The sequence below is a fragment of the Ursus americanus genome, chromosome 1 (genome assembly GCF_024610735.1).
Source record: "Ursus americanus isolate L20-20 chromosome 1, mUrsAme1.1.p, whole genome shotgun sequence".
NCBI classification, from domain to species: domain Eukaryota; kingdom Metazoa; phylum Chordata; class Mammalia; order Carnivora; family Ursidae; genus Ursus; species Ursus americanus.
The window spans coordinates 94,507,651-94,525,450 of NC_142127.1; the positions used below are offsets into that span (position 1 = coordinate 94,507,651).

Consider the following 17,800-nt stretch of genomic DNA (forward strand, 5'->3'; position numbering starts at 1 on the left):
TCAAAGGTATGCCAGATAATCAAACAAGCACGTGTGTAGAGCCAAGGGCTGCAGCAGGTTGGCCACCGAACCCAAGGTCTCAGAGCCTTAGGTACCAGAGACCCAGAGCAAACAGCTAAGAACCCCTGGTTCATGGGAGAGCGATTTTTCACAACCTAAAGCAGGCTGCTGAAAACCTAGAAATAGACAAATACCCATTGCACACAGAAGGAGGTAAAAAGACCATGAAATGAAAAGTCCCTAAAATCGTGGAAATGTGTATAATCCATAGTAGTTTATTACAAGTGGTTATGAATGGACTACATCAGATGAACTTAATTGGCTTCTATGATGGACAGACGAACCCAGCAGGTGGAATCGTAAAGCTAAATACAGAAGGGATTTTGATCATTCTACGTGATATTTTCATTGTTAAAGTAAAATAATAATAATCATTGTTAAAGTAAAATAATAATAATAAAAGAATCTGATATAATCTTTAAGGCAATTAACTAAGGACTCAAAGAATAAAGTTAGACTTTAACTTTTGGAGACAGTTTTAGGAGAGAGACTTGGGCTGCTTCCAATTCCGGCAGCATTTTAAGATATATTCTACCTAATTTTTTTCTAAAATATTTGTTTAAATACAAAAATACATTTGTAACACACAATACAGAACATATAAACTGAAAACCAATTTCTCCCTTCCGCTTACAATCCTAAAGTTGTGACATCACCAATGTTATGAGTTCATTGTACATTTTTTAATACTTTTCAAGGCTTATATAAATAAGCCATATTTATGTATATATTTATAGGTTTTACACCTATATATTATGTAACTTACTTTTTTCTCTTAACAACATATCATGGGCATCCAAGCTAACACATTTAAATATATGTAATTTTTATTGGTTATATATTATTATAAAATATAAATGTGCCAAAGTTTATTCAACCCCACCCTTATCAAGTGACATTACAAACTGTCCAGTGCAGCAATACTCATCCTTGTAATCATATTTTTATGCCCTAGCGTTTTTTCAATAACACGCATGTTACACATTTATATGTACTACTTAAAAGATACATTGGAATTACATCTCAAAGGTTATAGACATGCGAATATTACAAACACTGTGTGATAATGTTTATTTCCTATATTCCTTCTGTCACTAAATAATATTCATCTTAAAATTTTTCTTCATTTAAGCATACATAATTTTTGTTTTGATTTATATTTTCATGACTATAAGTGAATGTCGGCAACTTTGTGTGCCCCTTGGCCAACTGCATCTTCTCTTTTTGAACTGTTTGCTCCTGTCTTTTGCTCATATTTTCTTGGGTTATTTTTCTCATTATTAATTTGTAGGAATTTGAAAATTAGGAGTATGTGTATGTGTGGCAAAAAGATATAATGAGTTGCAAATAATTGCTCTGATTAAATATTTTCTTTTTTTTATAATTTTTATTTAGTTATATTAGTCACTATACAGTACATCCCCAGTTTTTGATGCAATGTTCCATGATTCATTATTTGCATATAACACCCAGTGCTCCATGCAATATGTGCCCTCCTTAATACCCATCACTGGCCTATCCCAATCCCCCACCCCACTCCCCTCTGAAGCCCTCAGTTTGTTTCCCAGAGTCCACAGTTGTTTTTTTTTTTTTTTTTTGGCTTTATTTATGGCACCCTTCATCATATAAAAATTAAAGATTTTTATTTGCTTAAATCTGTCCATTTCCCCTAAATTTCCAATTAAAAATGTTCTTCTATAGTTTTACTATTTTTGTTTTTAAAATTTTTTTTTAAAGATTTTTTTTTAATTTATTTATTTGACAGAGATAGAGACAGCCAGTGAGAGAGGGAACACAAGCAAGGGGAGTGGGAGAGGAAGAAGCAGACTCATAGCGGAGGAGCCTGTTGTGGGGCTCGATCCCATAACGCCAGGATCACGCCCTGAGCCGAAGGCAGACGCTTAACTGCTGTGCCACCCAGGCGCCCCTTGTTTTTAAAATTTAAATTGTTTTTATTGACCTGAAATTAATTTTTGTATTACTGTGAGATAGAACCCTAACTTTATTTTCATCCAGAATGAATAATCAAGTGGTATTCATGAAATCACCTACCCCTGAGATATATTTGAGAATTTGAAATGCCATGTTTCTCATTTATTAACCATATTTACTTGGATATGTTTTTAGATACTCTGTTTCATTTCACTGATTTATTTGTTTATTCAAGAGGATAGAAAAGTTTGGAGAGTGTTGCAGTTTTTTAAAGCTAGCATTTGTCTAATACCAAGGTGAGGAAAGAAAACCAAAGCCAATTTCACTCATGAATATAAATGCAAAAGCATGAAATAAAATATTAGCAATTCGAATGGAGTAGAATATTAAGGTAATAATACAATTTGAACAAGGAAGTTTACATCAGAAATACAAATATGGACCTACAGGACAGAAACCTATTAATTTTATTACAGAGCTAAATTCAAGTGGTAAACCTATTATATCAAAAGACTGCATATGGATTTCATATTATACAGTAACCAATCTTAAAAGCACTTAAAAAGGTCAAGAAAGATCCTTCTTACACATTTCTTTTATGCCAGAAACTGTCATAACACCAAATTTCATAAAACATCAAAGATGCTAAAGGCCTCCCTCTAAAATCAAAATTAAGACAGGATGTCCAATATGAGCATTATTATCCAACATTGTTTCAGAAATATCAGATAATAAAACAAGGCAAGAACAAAGAAAATTTTAATTGTTTGCAGCTGATATGACACACACCTAAAAATCAAATGAGAACCATAAGTGGTGTCTTTCTATTTGCAAAAAAATAAAGTAAAAATGAAAACAAAACATTACAAAAGACCTATTAGGATAAGGAAGTTTAGTGAGCTAGTTACACATATTCAAAAATCAGTATATTTTCAAAGATATCAGCAATGAACAGTAAAAAAAAGAATATGTTTTTTAAAAAATTCTCACATTTGCAGGCACCTGGGTGGCTCAGTTGGTTAAGCATCTGCCTTTGGCTCAGGTCATGATCCCGGGATCCTGGGATCGGGTCCTGCTCAGTGGGGAGTCTGCTTCTCCCTCTACCCTTCCCCCCTGCTCATGATCTCTCTCTTTCTCTCTCTCTCTCTCTATCTCAAAAAAAAAAAAAATAAAATCTTTTTAAAAATTCTCACATTTGCAACAAAACTATAAAGTACTTTAAAGAAATAAATTTACAAACTATAAAGAAATAAATTTAACAACAAGTTAAAGATCTTTACATAAAGGTGCAATATATTAATGAAGAACACTCAGGAAGAACTGGTTAAATATTCCCAGTTAGGAATTCAATATCATAAATGTTTTAAATCCTATCTAAGTTAACGCTTATTTACGTATTTCCAGAAGAACTTTTGTAGACCTTGTCTCAGCAATTCTGATTTTTTTGTGTAAAAAATGTTTCACCAACTCTTTTTTAAACTGTGATGCCCTACCAGATATCAAAACTTCCTCTAAGGTGACTGTAAACAAAATATTATGGTACTGACGTCATATTTATTATCTTTATCAGTAAATATGAAAATAGTATACCCAGATATCCTGATGTTATCTGAACCTGTACTCTTTCATTTTTTAACTCCTTAGAAGGTAGTGTAATTTAATATGAACTTTGGGAAACAAATATGAAATTGGAAAAAAAAGACCCATGAATTTATGGCAAAAGATCTGGACTGAAGTGTATAACATAAAGTATGTATGATTAATATAGATTGATATTAATACATATGCTAATAAAGCTATCTTATATTCATGCACATATGTTTAAGAGCTGAGAAGGGGTTTTGCTATGGTATGTAGCTTTAATTAAATCCTAACTGAGATACACCGTTTTCTCTCAGGATTCAGTTTGACCTGTGCTAAATTTTCCCACTGCGTTTTCTGTAGAGGAAGGACTAGCATCATTTATTCACACCAGAAACATCTTCTAAGGAGCTGTCCTAAAACATCCTAGGACTGGTTAGAAGAAGTATTTTTGTAGGTCTCTCTTATACCATCTGAATGCAGTAAATGCTATCCCAACATATTTTTATCATAGCCACAGGGCTTTACCATGAACTATTTCCATAGTTAGTATTGAAAAAAAAGAATGTATCTCTCTCTCTCTCTCTCTTTTTTTTTTTGTAAGATTGTATTTATTTATTTGAGAGAGAAAGAAAGATGTAGTGAGAGAGAGCAGGAGAAGGAGGCAAGGGGAGAGGGAGAAGCAGGCTCCCCACTGAGCAGGGAGCCCAAATTGGGGCTTGATCCCAAGACCCCGGGATCATGACCTGAGGCAAAGACAGACGCTTAACTGACTGAGCCACCCAGGGGCCCCAAAACTTTATCTCTTATAATAGAAACTCTGTTATCCAAGATTCTCACATCCTATGGCCTTGCCAACAACTCAGTCTATGTAGGCAAAATAAAATTAAATCTTTCCATTAAGAATACAGAAATACTCGTCAATGTGAGAATTTTAAGTGAGGTAAAAAAAAAAAAAAGAAAGAAAAGAAAAAGTTCAAAACTTGAAGAGTCACCAGATAATGAAAAATGATTAACAGGAAAATGCAAAGAATCGACAGGGGATGCCAGCTAAAAGACATCAATCAATCATAGCATCTGGAATTCTCTATCAAAAAGCAGAGGAAGACAATAATAATAGGAAGTTGTATTGAGTACTACCAGGGGAAAACAAAGCTTTATAAAGTAAAGGATTAGGAGCACACATTTACCTCTTTCACCAGTAAATTTTCTGCTTTGTGCTCTGCGTCTTCAGGTACCGTGGAGTACAATGTCCGGATATCCCAAGGCACCGTGGCCGTCTGGGAAGAACAATGAAAAGAAGTTAAGGTCTCCAACGTAGAAGCACTGAGCAGACAATCATGGCAAAAACAATAGAAAAATGCCTTAGATCTTAGCATCTAACAGTAACAGAAGACAGAGAAACTTTCAGTCTCTAGGAGAGAAGAGCCAGCCCTCTGTTAGGTCGCCAGCACTGTTAAATTGCTATCAGTGAAGCTCATCATTTGTGACTGTTTCATTTCACTGCAGAAAACAACACTTGGGGCGTCTGTATATTTCGAGTAGCTTATTTCTATTGTATCTTTTGTTGTAGTTGTACTCCTAAAATAAATTTGAAGTGAAAGAGAAAACCTACGGAAGCATCATGATTTTAATCCTATTGTAAATAACTTCTTGGAGATCCACAAGGTAAAGTTGGCCCTTTTTAGAAGCTCTGAGTGTTTCTGCGTGTGTGTGTGCGCGCGTGTGTGTGTGATTGTGTGTGTGTGTGTGTGTGTGTCTATAGCCACAATGTTAGGGGTGGGAGGAAAGCAAGGGTGTTCAGTAAGCCTGGATCTTGAAGAAAAAATAACTTATGCTTTTGGTGTCATTATTTTTGTTAAAATAAACAAAATGTTTTCAACTTCAGTGCTCAAGACACAACTCTGCCTTAAACGAATAGACATAAGTTAAAAGTATAAAAGATAAAATAAAACATCTAAGACAGAATCTCACAGATTGTTTTTTTTTTAAGATTTTATTTATTTATTTATTTGAAAGAGAGAGAGTGAATGAGAGAGACCATGAGCGAGGGGAGGAGCAGAGGGAGAGTGAGAAGGAGACTCCCTGATGAACAGGGAACCCGATGCAGGGCTTGATCCCTGTAGACTCCTACACCATGACCTGAGCCGAAGGCAGATCCTTAACTGACTAAGCCCCCCCCCCGCCCCGACGCCCTTTGTTTCTTCTTTATATGACCGTCTTCAGCTCCATCAAGCTAGGGGGGAGTGTCGGACACCCTAAAATGGTAGCTTCCCCTCACCAAGCCCCATCTTCCTTTAGTCTGTGCTCCTCGGTGGTTCCAGGGGCACTGAGGTGATGGGTCTGTTTACATGCACCAATGGGGTCTTTTCCTTTGCACATCCCCAAGTCCATGAATGTTTCATCAGAGTTTCAAAAGCACAAACTGAAGTTCATTTGAATTGTTCCACATGGAGGGTATTTTTTCTAGACTAATGAAACAGATGAGAATCTCAAAACCCCTCCTTAGTTTTGGAGAAGAGGGGTAGGGAAGGCGCTCAGGGAATTTGCTCTACCACCAAGGCACCATCAGACGTTTTCTTCCAATCCCAGACTTGGGTTTTATTCAAGTCACCCTTTTGCTTCACTCTTGATATAAGCTCCCTGAGGGCAAGAACTTCGGTCTTTCTTGTTCACTACTATAACCTCACTGTCCAGTTGGGTATTTATATATTTACTTGTTAAGTGTGTTGAGTATGTGTGAATGGGTATGTGGGTTCTCTGCGTGTGTGTGTGTGTGTGTGTCTGGTGTCTGCAAGAGCATGCATGACTAGGAGTAGTGCTGGAGTATGTCTGTGAGTATGTATGCATGGGTATGTGATGATGCATGATGGTGTGCTCTATGTGAGTGTGTAAGTATATGTAGCGTGAGTGTGTGTGTGCTGTGTGAGCACGTGTGTGTCTGTGCATGGATGAATGGGTATGCCGAATGTGCGTGTGTGCTGTGTGAGCACGTGTGTGTCTGTGCATGGATGAATGGGTATGCCGAGTGTGCGTGTGTGCTGTGTGAGCACGTGTGTGTCTGTGCATGGATGAATGGATATGCCGAGTGTGTGTGCGTGCTGTGTGAGCACGTGTGTGTCTGTGCATGGATGAATGGGTATGCCGAGTGTGCGTGTGTGCTGTGTGAGCACGTGTGTGTCTGTGCATGGATGAATGGATATGCCGAGTGTGTGTGCGTGCTGTGTGAGCACGTGTGTGTCTGTGCATGGATGAATGGGTACGCTGAGTGTGCGTGTGTGCTGTGTGAGCACGTGTGTGTCTGTGCATGGATGAATGGGTACACTGAGTGTGTGTGTGTGCGTGTGCGTGCGCACTTACACATGCATAGTTTGGAGCCTGGGGTTTAGATACTGTGAAAGAGGAAGAATGTCATGTGAATCTGACAAAATCAGAGGATAAAAAAATGAGAAAACTAGGTTCTAGATACATCATATGATAAAAATCAGCGCCCATCCTAAAATGCAGTTGGAGACTGAGTTCCCTTGATCAGTGCCTCTGCCCCAAGATTTCACTGCAGCTGCGTGAACGGAGTCCGAAAGTGCTACAAGGCCATGGCTACGAATGCAGCGTAGATACCTCCAGGGAAGTATGATAGGGCCAATTTAGGACTACTATTTAGATTTTACATTTTTGATGCCTTTTAAATTGCCTTTTTCAAGTTACTTCTTTTATGTTGTACACTCTGTTAGAAGATGAACAGTACAGAAACTCTATTGAAAGTTTGAAGTAAAAGATTAAAATCCATGCTTAAATTGAGTTTGGAGATTTATGCTAGATTTCAATTATCTGGGGGGAACTCATTTCCTGTTTGGATAGATATTTCTCAGATACACAGTGTCACCTGCTTGGTGTTTCCAAGGAACATTATATATTATAATCTACTGGCAAGATTAGGGATTTTTTTTTCCCTCTAATTAAAACAGTTTTCTATCTTTCAGCCATTATTTTACAATACATTTTTATACAAAAATATCATTCCTCTTTCTCATTATCCTGTGCAGTCTCCTATTGGTTCCTTGCTTTTAAAAAAAATAATAGTTGCTCTAAATACCCTATGGCTGATGGAGAGTAGAGCAACATGACTCAAATGTAAACTTCTTTTGCAGCTATCCCTCGTGCCCCACTAAGATCACTGCTCTGTGATCAGGTGAAGACCGAGCTGGTTTAAGAGATTTTTTTTTCCTTAATGGTAAGTTTCTGGTATCTGGACTCAGGTTTCCAGCAATAATGATCACATAGCTACTTGATTCATGATGTCATACAGTAAAGAGAGAGCCCCAAATACATAATACATATGCAACATATGAGATTGGAAATTCATTCAGGTTGGGCTTATAAAAACCGATCATGTGTATAACCATGTGTATAATGGCTAGGAGTGATTCTTGACGACCTCTGGTAATGAAATGATGTTGGTTTTTAAAATAAGACAACTGAGTCTGTATCACCCTCATGTAACCATGCGATAAATCTAAAACATTATTTTACAAATTGAATTAGTTCACACTTGCACAGAATACACAAGGTACAAGAAAAGGCATATGTATATAATGAATGCCAATGACATGCAATTGATCTCAGTTATACTGTGTTGTGCTACTGGAGAATTTGGCTGAAAAGGCAGAAGCCCTCCTTAAAGTTTCAACTTTAAGAATTGTGGCCCTTGGGGCACCTGGGTGGCTCAGTTGGTTAAGCGGCTCCCTTTGGCTCAGGTCATGGTCCCAAGGTCCTGGGATCAAGCCCCACATCGGGTTCCTTCCTCAGCAGAGAGCCTGCTTCTCCCCTGCCTTCTGCTCCCCCTGCTTGTGCTTGCTCTCTCCCTCTTTGTCTCTGTGTCAAATAAATAGATAAAATCTTAAAAAAAAAAATTGTGGCCCTTCCACTCATGTTTTATTTCTTGAATGTGTCTCCACTGAAGCAAAGATAAATTGATCAAATAAGAAGGGAAGTATGCAGTCATATTTGTTAAGGGTATTAATATGGTTACAAAGAACTTCTTTTCTGAGAATTAGATGCTTTCAGACCACTACAAATTGCCTTGGCCACAGCAGACTTCCTGTTCTCCTTTACAAACCTTCTGGTCGACAATTAGTAGAGCTCAGTTGCATGAAACAGATCCGAGACAGCACTGGAACTCAGCCGAGCTCCTCTTTTGGTGGTAGAATTTTATAAGGGGGCTACTGTCCAGAGATTAGGCACTTGGAAATAAAAACTGTCATTTTATTTATGAAATGAGGCATGCAGGCCTGTGTTTGCAATTTCAGGTCCATGACACTCAGACATCTTCAACTACTGCCCTGTCACTTTCTGGTTCCTTCCACCCTTTAGTGGGTAGTCTTTGTGGGTTTGACACAGCCACCATTCTGTTGGCTGAAGTGACCACAGAAGACTTCATTCCAGGCACATCATGGCCATTTCTCAATTGGCCAAAGGCCACTGGTCAAAGTTGGGAAAAAAAACCAACAAAAAGGCTGCTTTTCCTATCCTGGAGCAAAAGCCCCCTCTGACAGTATTGCAGATCCCAGCTGCTTTAACAGAAGAACAAAAATGATGGTGTTTATAGTCATCAATCAGCCTGAAGCTGGAGAATTCAACAAGCCTATAGTTAAGACTATTAACAAACATTTCACGATCAATTCCAACCTAAGCATGTGTTTAAAAGTGATCAATTTTTCAGATTAAGACAATGATATGGCCTTATATTCTAGCAGAGTAGACACTTAATACTGCATCAGTTGCTTGAAAAACACTTTTTACCCCATTCAGAAGAGTATTGTGATTTTGTTTTATTTTTTTAAGTACATGAGAATATCACATTAATACTTTTGTTGTGCTCACACTGTCAGTAATTTCCTCTTTATTCATTCATTCATTATTTCTTTTAAATTTGAGTTTAGTTGATGCATAACGTGACATTAGTTTCAGGCGTACAACATAGTGATTTGACAACTGTGTACGCTATGCTATGCTCACCTCGGCTACCATTTGTCACCATATCACACAATTACAATACCACTGATTATATTCCCTATGCTGTACATTTTATCCCAGTTGACTTATTCATTGTGCTTTAAGGGGAAGGTCCTTCTCGTTTTGCTGAAGTTAAAGTGTATGGGAAATGCACAAAAAGTGAGCAGTTGCCCATAATTGGACAGTTGTCATCATCCAGCCAAGTCAAGCACTGGGACTTACCTATCATGGTATTTAAGAAGATAAGTGGGGGGGATCACCTGGGTGACACAGTTGGTTAATTGTCCGACTCTCAGTTTTGGCTCAGGTTGTGATCCCAGGGTCGTGAGATCAGCCCTGTGTGGAGCCCTGCGTTGGGCTCTATATTCAGTGTGAAGTCTGCTTAAGATTCTCTTTCCTTCTGCCCATCCACCCTGCTCTCTCTCTTTCTCTCTCAAGTAAATGACTAAAATAAATAAATAAAATAAGATTATAGGTAGGGAAGTTTGGGGACCTGGTTCAAGGTTTTTTACTCCTAGATTGGTAAACCATTGAACAAGTTATTTCTTTTTTTTTTCCTTTTTTTTTTAATTTTATTTTTTATTTTCATTTTTTTAAGATTTTATTTATTTATTTGACAGAGAGAGAGACAGCCAGAGAGAGAGGTAACACAAGCAGGGGGAGTGGGAGGGGAAGAAGCAGGCTCACAGTGGAGGAGCCCGATGCGGGGCTTGATCCCATAACGCTGGGATCACGCCCTGAGCCAAAGGCAGACGCTTAACCGCTGTGCCACCCAGGCGCCCCCCCCTTTTTTAAAAGATTTTATTTATTTATTCAACAGAGATAGAGACAGCCAGTGAGAGAGGTAACACAAGCAGGGGGAGTGGGAGGGGAAGAAGCAGGCTCACAGTGGAGGAGCCCGATGCGGGGCTTGATCCCATAACGCTGGGATCACGCCCTGAGCCGAAGGCAGACGCTTAACGACTGAGCCACCCAGGCACCCCTCTTTTTTTTTTTTTTATGATTCATTTTCCAGGCTCCAAAATATGTCTTGCTTCCTCTAAAGAGGTATAGATGACACATTTTACATATGGGAAAATGTGAACATTCATAGAGTGCAGTATTCCAACAATACACTTACTGCTCTGGGACCTTCCCTTGGCAAGTACTCAGAGGCTGAGTTCACTTTCCAGGGAGGCACAGAGAGGAAGCCTGCTCGGTGTGAGGCCTGCGGACATGGCCCCATGACGAGCAATGAATGGCCTAAGACACCAGCCAACCCGCTTAAGCCAACCCACCACGCATCTTTCCACATGGCTTCTCACATTCCTTCTTCCATGCTGGACTCATTCCTGCACAAGCCCTGTCCATGCTCTCCTCCTCTCAGAAATTCCTTGCCTTTCCTTGTTCTTTCCTAACCTCAGGCTTAGTATGGGTGCCAGCTCCTTCTGAAAATCTTCTCTAATTCATCCAACATACATTTTCTCTTCTCTGAACTATAAAATTTACTGTCTGTATCATACGTGAAGTCTGCAGCTTCACTCTGGAATGTTTTAGATCCAAAAGCTCTGCCAGTGATTAATTCAGCATATATATATATACATATATATATATATGTATGTATATATGTGTATATATATAAAATTATATCTATATATTTATATATATAATTATATATATCTATATATATTTATATATAATTATATATATAAATATATATCTATATATATTTATATATATAATTATATGTAATTACATATATTTATATATTTATAAATATATTACATATATTTATAAATATATTAAATATATTTATATATAAAAATATAAATATTTTATATATAAAATATAAATATAATATTTATATATATAAAATATACATACATATTGCTAGTATATAAGCAAGCCACATTAAATCTGTGTTGAGAGTAAAAGATAAAAATAGATGAAAATTTTCCCCAGATTCTTTATTGTTTTTTTGGTATACTTGTTTATTCCTTTTAAAGAATGAAGTACTTGAATACAGACACGTATTATGAATTTTTTGCACCCTATCTCTGACCACCTAAATTACCCTTATCTTAATGCCTAGAAAAATCCCTTGTTAAAAAATAACAGTGCTATTAGGACATAATTGACACGCCATAAAGTTCATCCTTTTAGAGTGTAAATTTCAGTGGTTTTATATATATTCACAGGGTAGTGCAGCCATCATCATTTTTTTTATTTTAGAATATTTTCATCATGCCCCCCAAAAACTCCATAGTTATTAGCAGTTACTTCCCGTTCTTCTTTCTTCTGAGGCCTTGGCGACTGCTAACTTCCTGTGTCTACGGATTTGCCTATTCCAGACATTTCAGTTGGAATCATACCATACGTCTGTGACTGGCTTCTGGCGCTTAGCATAGTGGTTTCCAGTGTCATCCATGTTGTAGTATGAATCAGTATTTCGTTCTTTTTTTATGACTGAGTACTATTTCATCGTGTGGAGAGACCACACTATATTTATTCATTCATCAGTTGACAGACATTCGCGCTGTTTCCACTTTTGAATATGAATAATGCTGCCATGAATACTAGCCTTTATGTGCACTTTTGTGTATATGCTCCTAGTTCTGTCAAGCCCGGAGAAGTCCCCACATATTCTTACTCAACTGAAATAGGCACTCTAGAATTCTTCACTACCATACCAATTTTCTGATGGTACCCATTGTGGGACTCAGGGAGTTAATATTTCTCCTAAGTGTGCACTTTATTTTTCTAAGAAGCAGCTGGCCATAAGCATGCTGTGTAGACAGAAATGCAAATAGCAAGTCAAAGTGCTCGTGTTTGATTTCTGTCCTCACAGATACTCTACATCCTTGAACACGAGCTTTTGCAAATCTCAGCCTCATTAGCTTATAAACGAGAGGAATCTTAGAACTCAGAAATAACCTAGTTTGACAAAGACTATCACTTAGCTTTTAAATTGCGATTACAATGTTCTTGCATGAACACTGTGAGCCGTTTAGAGCTTGCTTTTCGGGCTCAGAAGCCAAGGACTAAAAAGAGGTTGAGAGTTCTATAAAATGTTAAGCTGTGCCTCAGGAAAGCGAGAAGAAAACAAAACAAAACAAAACAAAAACAACGCAAATGACTCAGGACCTTTCTGCTTTTCAATTTAAAAGATATCGAGGTCTTTCTTCTTCCTCTTATCAAAATGACCCATGCGGTTGAGTCTGGAAGTCCCCATATACCAGTTGCTTTTTATAGCTAAAAGCATACTGTGGAAAGAACAAGCCATTGGTATGTAAAGAATTCACGATTTACTCAGTAATAATAATAAGCCAATGAAAACTGCAGGGTACCCTGGGGAACCCGGAGACACTAATTCTGAACTACTGAGATGAAGAGGGGATTTGAGAAGATCGTGGCAGGCCATTTCCCATGTGCAACATAGACTTCTGACTTTGAAAATGGCACCGCCCTCTGTCAAAAGCATAACCTTTCAAGTGTTGGCACTCCTGCTTGTTCGTATTGGTGCCCTTGATATATGCAGCCTAACTCACAGAAGGTAAGCCATGGAGCTGAGTTGAAATAGAGCAGTGCTACCGGCGTGGGCAGTCTTGAAATGCAGGGGACAGGATGGCTTTCCACAGCGTGCTAGCTTGCAGACCCCTGAACTTTCTTATCTAAGGTTTTATAAGTTCAGAGGTGATTCCACCTCAGCTTTCTGTATCTGCTCTTCAGCAATAAACTCATTTCTGGCTTTCTCATTTTTTGTTCTGCTATATATTTTTTTTATCAGTCTCTCCTCAAACTGAATCACTCAACACTATGATTCAGCGTGTCCCTGAAACTGTTCTTTAGTTCTTGTTTTTCCCTTCCTTACTCTCCTTGCCTATTTTACGAAGCCACAATTTGGTGACTAAGTTCCTTACTTTTGGTCCTAAGTTTCTATTACTAACTGCTTCAAAAAGAAAGATGAGAAAAGCAAGAGTCGCAAATACAATGAGTGAAGTAACGCATGTTTTTGAAATGAATGAGTTAAGAAATGCATCTAGACTGCTTATTCTTAGTGATTCATTATGATGCAAGTAGTCCTGAAGATCACACTGTCTGCTCCCAGGACCCATGTACTGGCTGTGCCAAGACAAAGGAAAATGCTTCTGTCTCAGCTCCTTAACCAGGAAGAAGACGATTTTAACTCAATGTTCCATAATCTTCACTGAAAGCCCACGATCCTGACATTGCACTGGGTACTTGAAATACAAACTGATTTCTCCCACTCCTAGTAACAGAAAACAGGTTCATTAAGGATTAGAGAGAGGAAATCAGCCTTTGTTGATAGCGGCTATGTGGCAGGCACTGTACCAGCCAAATGAGCTTCTGGAGAAGGGGCTCATGACCTTAGTGCTGTTTTCTTAAGGTGATATGTTGGGTTGTGTAGAAGAAGAAAGCATCGCATTAATGACCACTTTCCTCCATCAAGCAAGACCAATTACTTCATTCTCTTTATACTCAAATTTCACTTCGGAATGGACTTTTGGTTCCTAAAGGTACTCAAAGGATTAGAGTTATGTTCCCAAACCTACATGTTTCTAAAAGATAATTCATGAAATATATGTTCATTTTCTACCTGCTTTGTGCCAAGAGCCATTTTGTTGGGGGGGACGGTCTTCCAATGATCAAAACAGAACATATTCCCTTTCTGCTCAGAGTACACCCTCATGGTGACGAATGAGTGACAGAGGAGAGAAAAAGCAAACTGAGGTCTTTCTAGGTACTGACAGGGCTAGAAAGAGAAGAAAACAGGGTGGGGTCATAGAGGGACACAGCATGGTTGGAATCAAGGATGCTTCTTTAGAGACATAGCAACTGAACTGAATTATGAATGAAAAATAGGGACCAGTTGTGCAAGAGAGCAGACTGGCCCTGACAGAAGGGACAAGATTGGCAAGTTCAGGGAACAGAAAAAATGCTAGGTATGCATGCAGTGACCAAGGGAAATAGGTCGAGGAGATAAAGGCTCCGAGGTCATGCAGGACCAGGTGATGGAGCAATGGTGAGAAGCTGGTTTTGACACTGAAGGCAATGGGAAACCACTGGAAACTTTTAACTGGAGCTGTGGCATATATTGTCTGATTTTTATTTCTAAAGTTTCCTTTAAATGAGGGCAAATGAGGAAGCAGGAGGACTGGGTCAAGGCTACTTTTGGGGCTCTAAGCAAAAAAGGATGTGGCGCTTTGGGTCAGCAGGGTGAATAAGGAGAAACACTGCAGGAATCCTGTCTTGGTAAAAAAATAATCTCCTGCAAGGTGCATCAAATAGCAGTGGAAGCCCTTGTTTCCTGATGATGTTTTAACCATGAGAAGCCAGGATTCTTAACCAACTTTATTTTTCATCCCTAGTAGGGTACACACTCCTTAGATACAGGGCTTTTGCTTTTCTTGTTGGCCTCACTTGTCTGGGAAGTGCTGTTCTATATTCAGCACCTTGTGGGTGGTGAATAAATATTGATTAAACAAACCCAGTAATGAATCATGTCTGCCTCAAGTTGGGGTGCTTGGTAACAGGGAAAGACAGAAATGAGCTGGGTTCTCTCATCCATAGGGCACAACCAGGCTCGGGGCCTCTGGAGGAAGGGGGGGAAGTTTGGAGCTGCCCCCCTCCTTCCATTCTGTGATGTCCCAGGGATGGGGGTGGTCACTCTATTACCACTTCCCACTGGGTGAGCAGACACTGTCCACACACATCCCAGAGAATCCTTACCAATTGCTCAAAGACAAGCCTGGGAAATGATACTCTAGCCAGGGGAACATCCCTGACAGGAGACATGGGCTGTGGATGTAGCAGACGGTGACACACAGTGTTTAAGGAAGGGTCTTTACTGATGGCTGAGTAATATTCCATTGTATCTATGGACCACATCTTCTTAATCCAGTCATCTGTTGAAGGGCATCTCAGCTCCTTCCACAGTTTGGCTATTGTGGACAATGCTGCTATGAACATTGGGATGCATATGGCCCTTCTCTTCACTACATCTGTATCTTTGGGGTAAATATCCAGTAGTGCAATTTCTGGGTCATAGGGTAGCTCTATTTTTAACTTTTTGAGGGTCCTCCACACTGTTTTCCAAAGTGGCTGTACCAACTTGCATTCCCACCAACAGTGTAAGAGGGATCCCCTTTCTCCACATCCTCTCCAACATTTGTTGTTTCTCAGCCATCAGAAAGAATGATCACCCAACATTTGCATCAACATGGATGGGACTGGAGGAGATTATGCTAAGTGAAATAAGTCAAGCAGAGAAAGACAATTATCATATGGTTTCACTTATTTGTGGAACATAAGGAATAGCAGGGAGATTACTAGGAGAAGGAAGGGAAAAATGAAGGGGAGGAAAATAGAGGGGAAGATGAACCATGAGAGACTATGGACTCCGGGAAACAAACTGAGGTTTCAGAGGGTAGGTGGGTAGGGGGATGGGCTAGGCCAGTGATGGGTATTAAGGAGGGCATGTATTACATGGAACACTGGGTGTTATACGCAAACAGTGAATCATGGAACACTACATCAAACACTAATGATGTACTGTATGGAGACTGACATAACATAATAAAAAAAAAAGAAAAAAAAAAGGAAGGGTCTTTACTTCACACAGAGGGAGACAAAAAAAGACCCCAAATGAACCCAGTTTTGTTCGTGATGGCAGGGCTGCCCCAACTTTTCCTGTGAAGGGTCAAATCGGAAGTCTTTTAGGGCCTTCTATCTGCTACAGTCCTGCGATGTGTCATGAAAGCAGCCACTGATAAGAGGTAAAAGAATGGGCATCAGTGTGTTCAAATAAAACTTTATTTATAGATACCAAAACTTGATTTCATATAATTTTCATGGGTTACAAAATATTCGTTTCTTTCCTTCAATGATTTACCCAGTTCTGTGTAGTAAATAAAACAAGGTAATGTAAAAAAACCAACCAAACAAACCATAAAAACCATTCTTGGTTCATGGGACAGACAAAAATAGGCAGCAGGCCACCCATGGGCCATGGCTTATCAACCTTTACTCTGTAGAGGAGGAAAGAAGGAAGATAATCTACCCGAACTTTGTTCAAAACCTGACAACTTCACGTGGTAATCATACTGAAAACTCCGTTTGTCAGATGCTTGATACACATGACCAGTTAGCTGTCTGTATGACATGACATGTTCTGATAACTAGGACTCGGTGGTGTCCAATATCTCTTGAGCACCTGCTAATTGGGAGCTACTCTCCCAGCTGGTCTCCTCGCTTCCTCCACACCCTGTTTTATGTTCTCCATGCAGAGGCCAGATGAGTTTTCAGTAACATACTCCAAGTCTGTTTTTCTCCTTCTTGAAACAGTCTGGTGACTTGCCACTTGCCGCTTGCATTTGGAATAAGATGCAAGTGCCTCATCTTGCCCTTGCCACACCTCGTCTCTGCTCTCTCTGCCCAGAGCTGTCCGGGGCCTTTGTGGCAGCTTCCTTCAGCCTAGACACTCCATCCTGCCTCAGGTTTTAGCATGGTTGGTCTTCCTTGGGAATTCCAAACCTAGTTCAAATGTCACCTCTTTTCTAGGACCTGGCCCTGTTTCATTTTCTTCCTAGAACTGGTCTTTATCCCAATTATCTGGTTAATTAACTTGTTTACTTATTTTTGCTTGATTCATCTGACTGAAAGGTAGGATCCATTAAAACCAGGCAATTTCTGTCTAGTCACTGCTGCTTCCTTCCCCAGTGTGAGACTAATGCCTAACATTCAGTAGTATATGTTACATATTTGGTGAATGAATAAAGGAAGGAAATGGTCTGAGGGGTGAGATAATGTTATATTGAGGATTGTGCTAGTATTTTACCCATTGGGAATGAAAGTGCCTGTGATGACAGCATAGGAGTTGAGTGGGGGAGGAAGACAAAGACCTTGAATGGACAAGGAGTAGATTTTGGAAGACCCTTGAGCAATGCTAAAGTGTTTGCCCTTCATTTTGAAGGCAATGGGGGTGGCCACAGAGGGTTTTAAGCAAGGCACAGGAGGAGGAAAGAATTCAGTGTATTTACTGGAATGTTCACTTCTGGAAAATAAGGAAGTATGCACACTGTTATATGCTCTGTTCACACCATTAAGGATGGCAAAGGTCCTGGAGTAATAAGACAATCTTTAACTTAAATGATTGTGGAAAGATGTCAAAAAATGAATTCAAATTCAGTGCAATGGTCACATCCCATCGCATGCT

At 39.1% G+C, this 17,800-nt stretch overlaps 1 protein-coding gene across 4 annotated transcripts in view; it reads right to left on the reverse strand.

The window, feature by feature from the left end:
* DOCK10 (dedicator of cytokinesis 10) overlaps positions 1-17,800 on the reverse strand; it is a 260,353-nt gene that overhangs the window by 129,874 nt on the left and 112,679 nt on the right. For all 4 annotated transcript variants that reach the window (XM_045775338.2, XM_087863926.1, XM_045775336.2 and 1 more), the window contains exon 3: positions 4,764-4,853. In XM_045775338.2, coding sequence (XP_045631294.1) covers positions 4,764-4,853 — 90 coding nt within the window. The remainder of the gene's footprint in view (positions 1-4,763; positions 4,854-17,800) is intronic.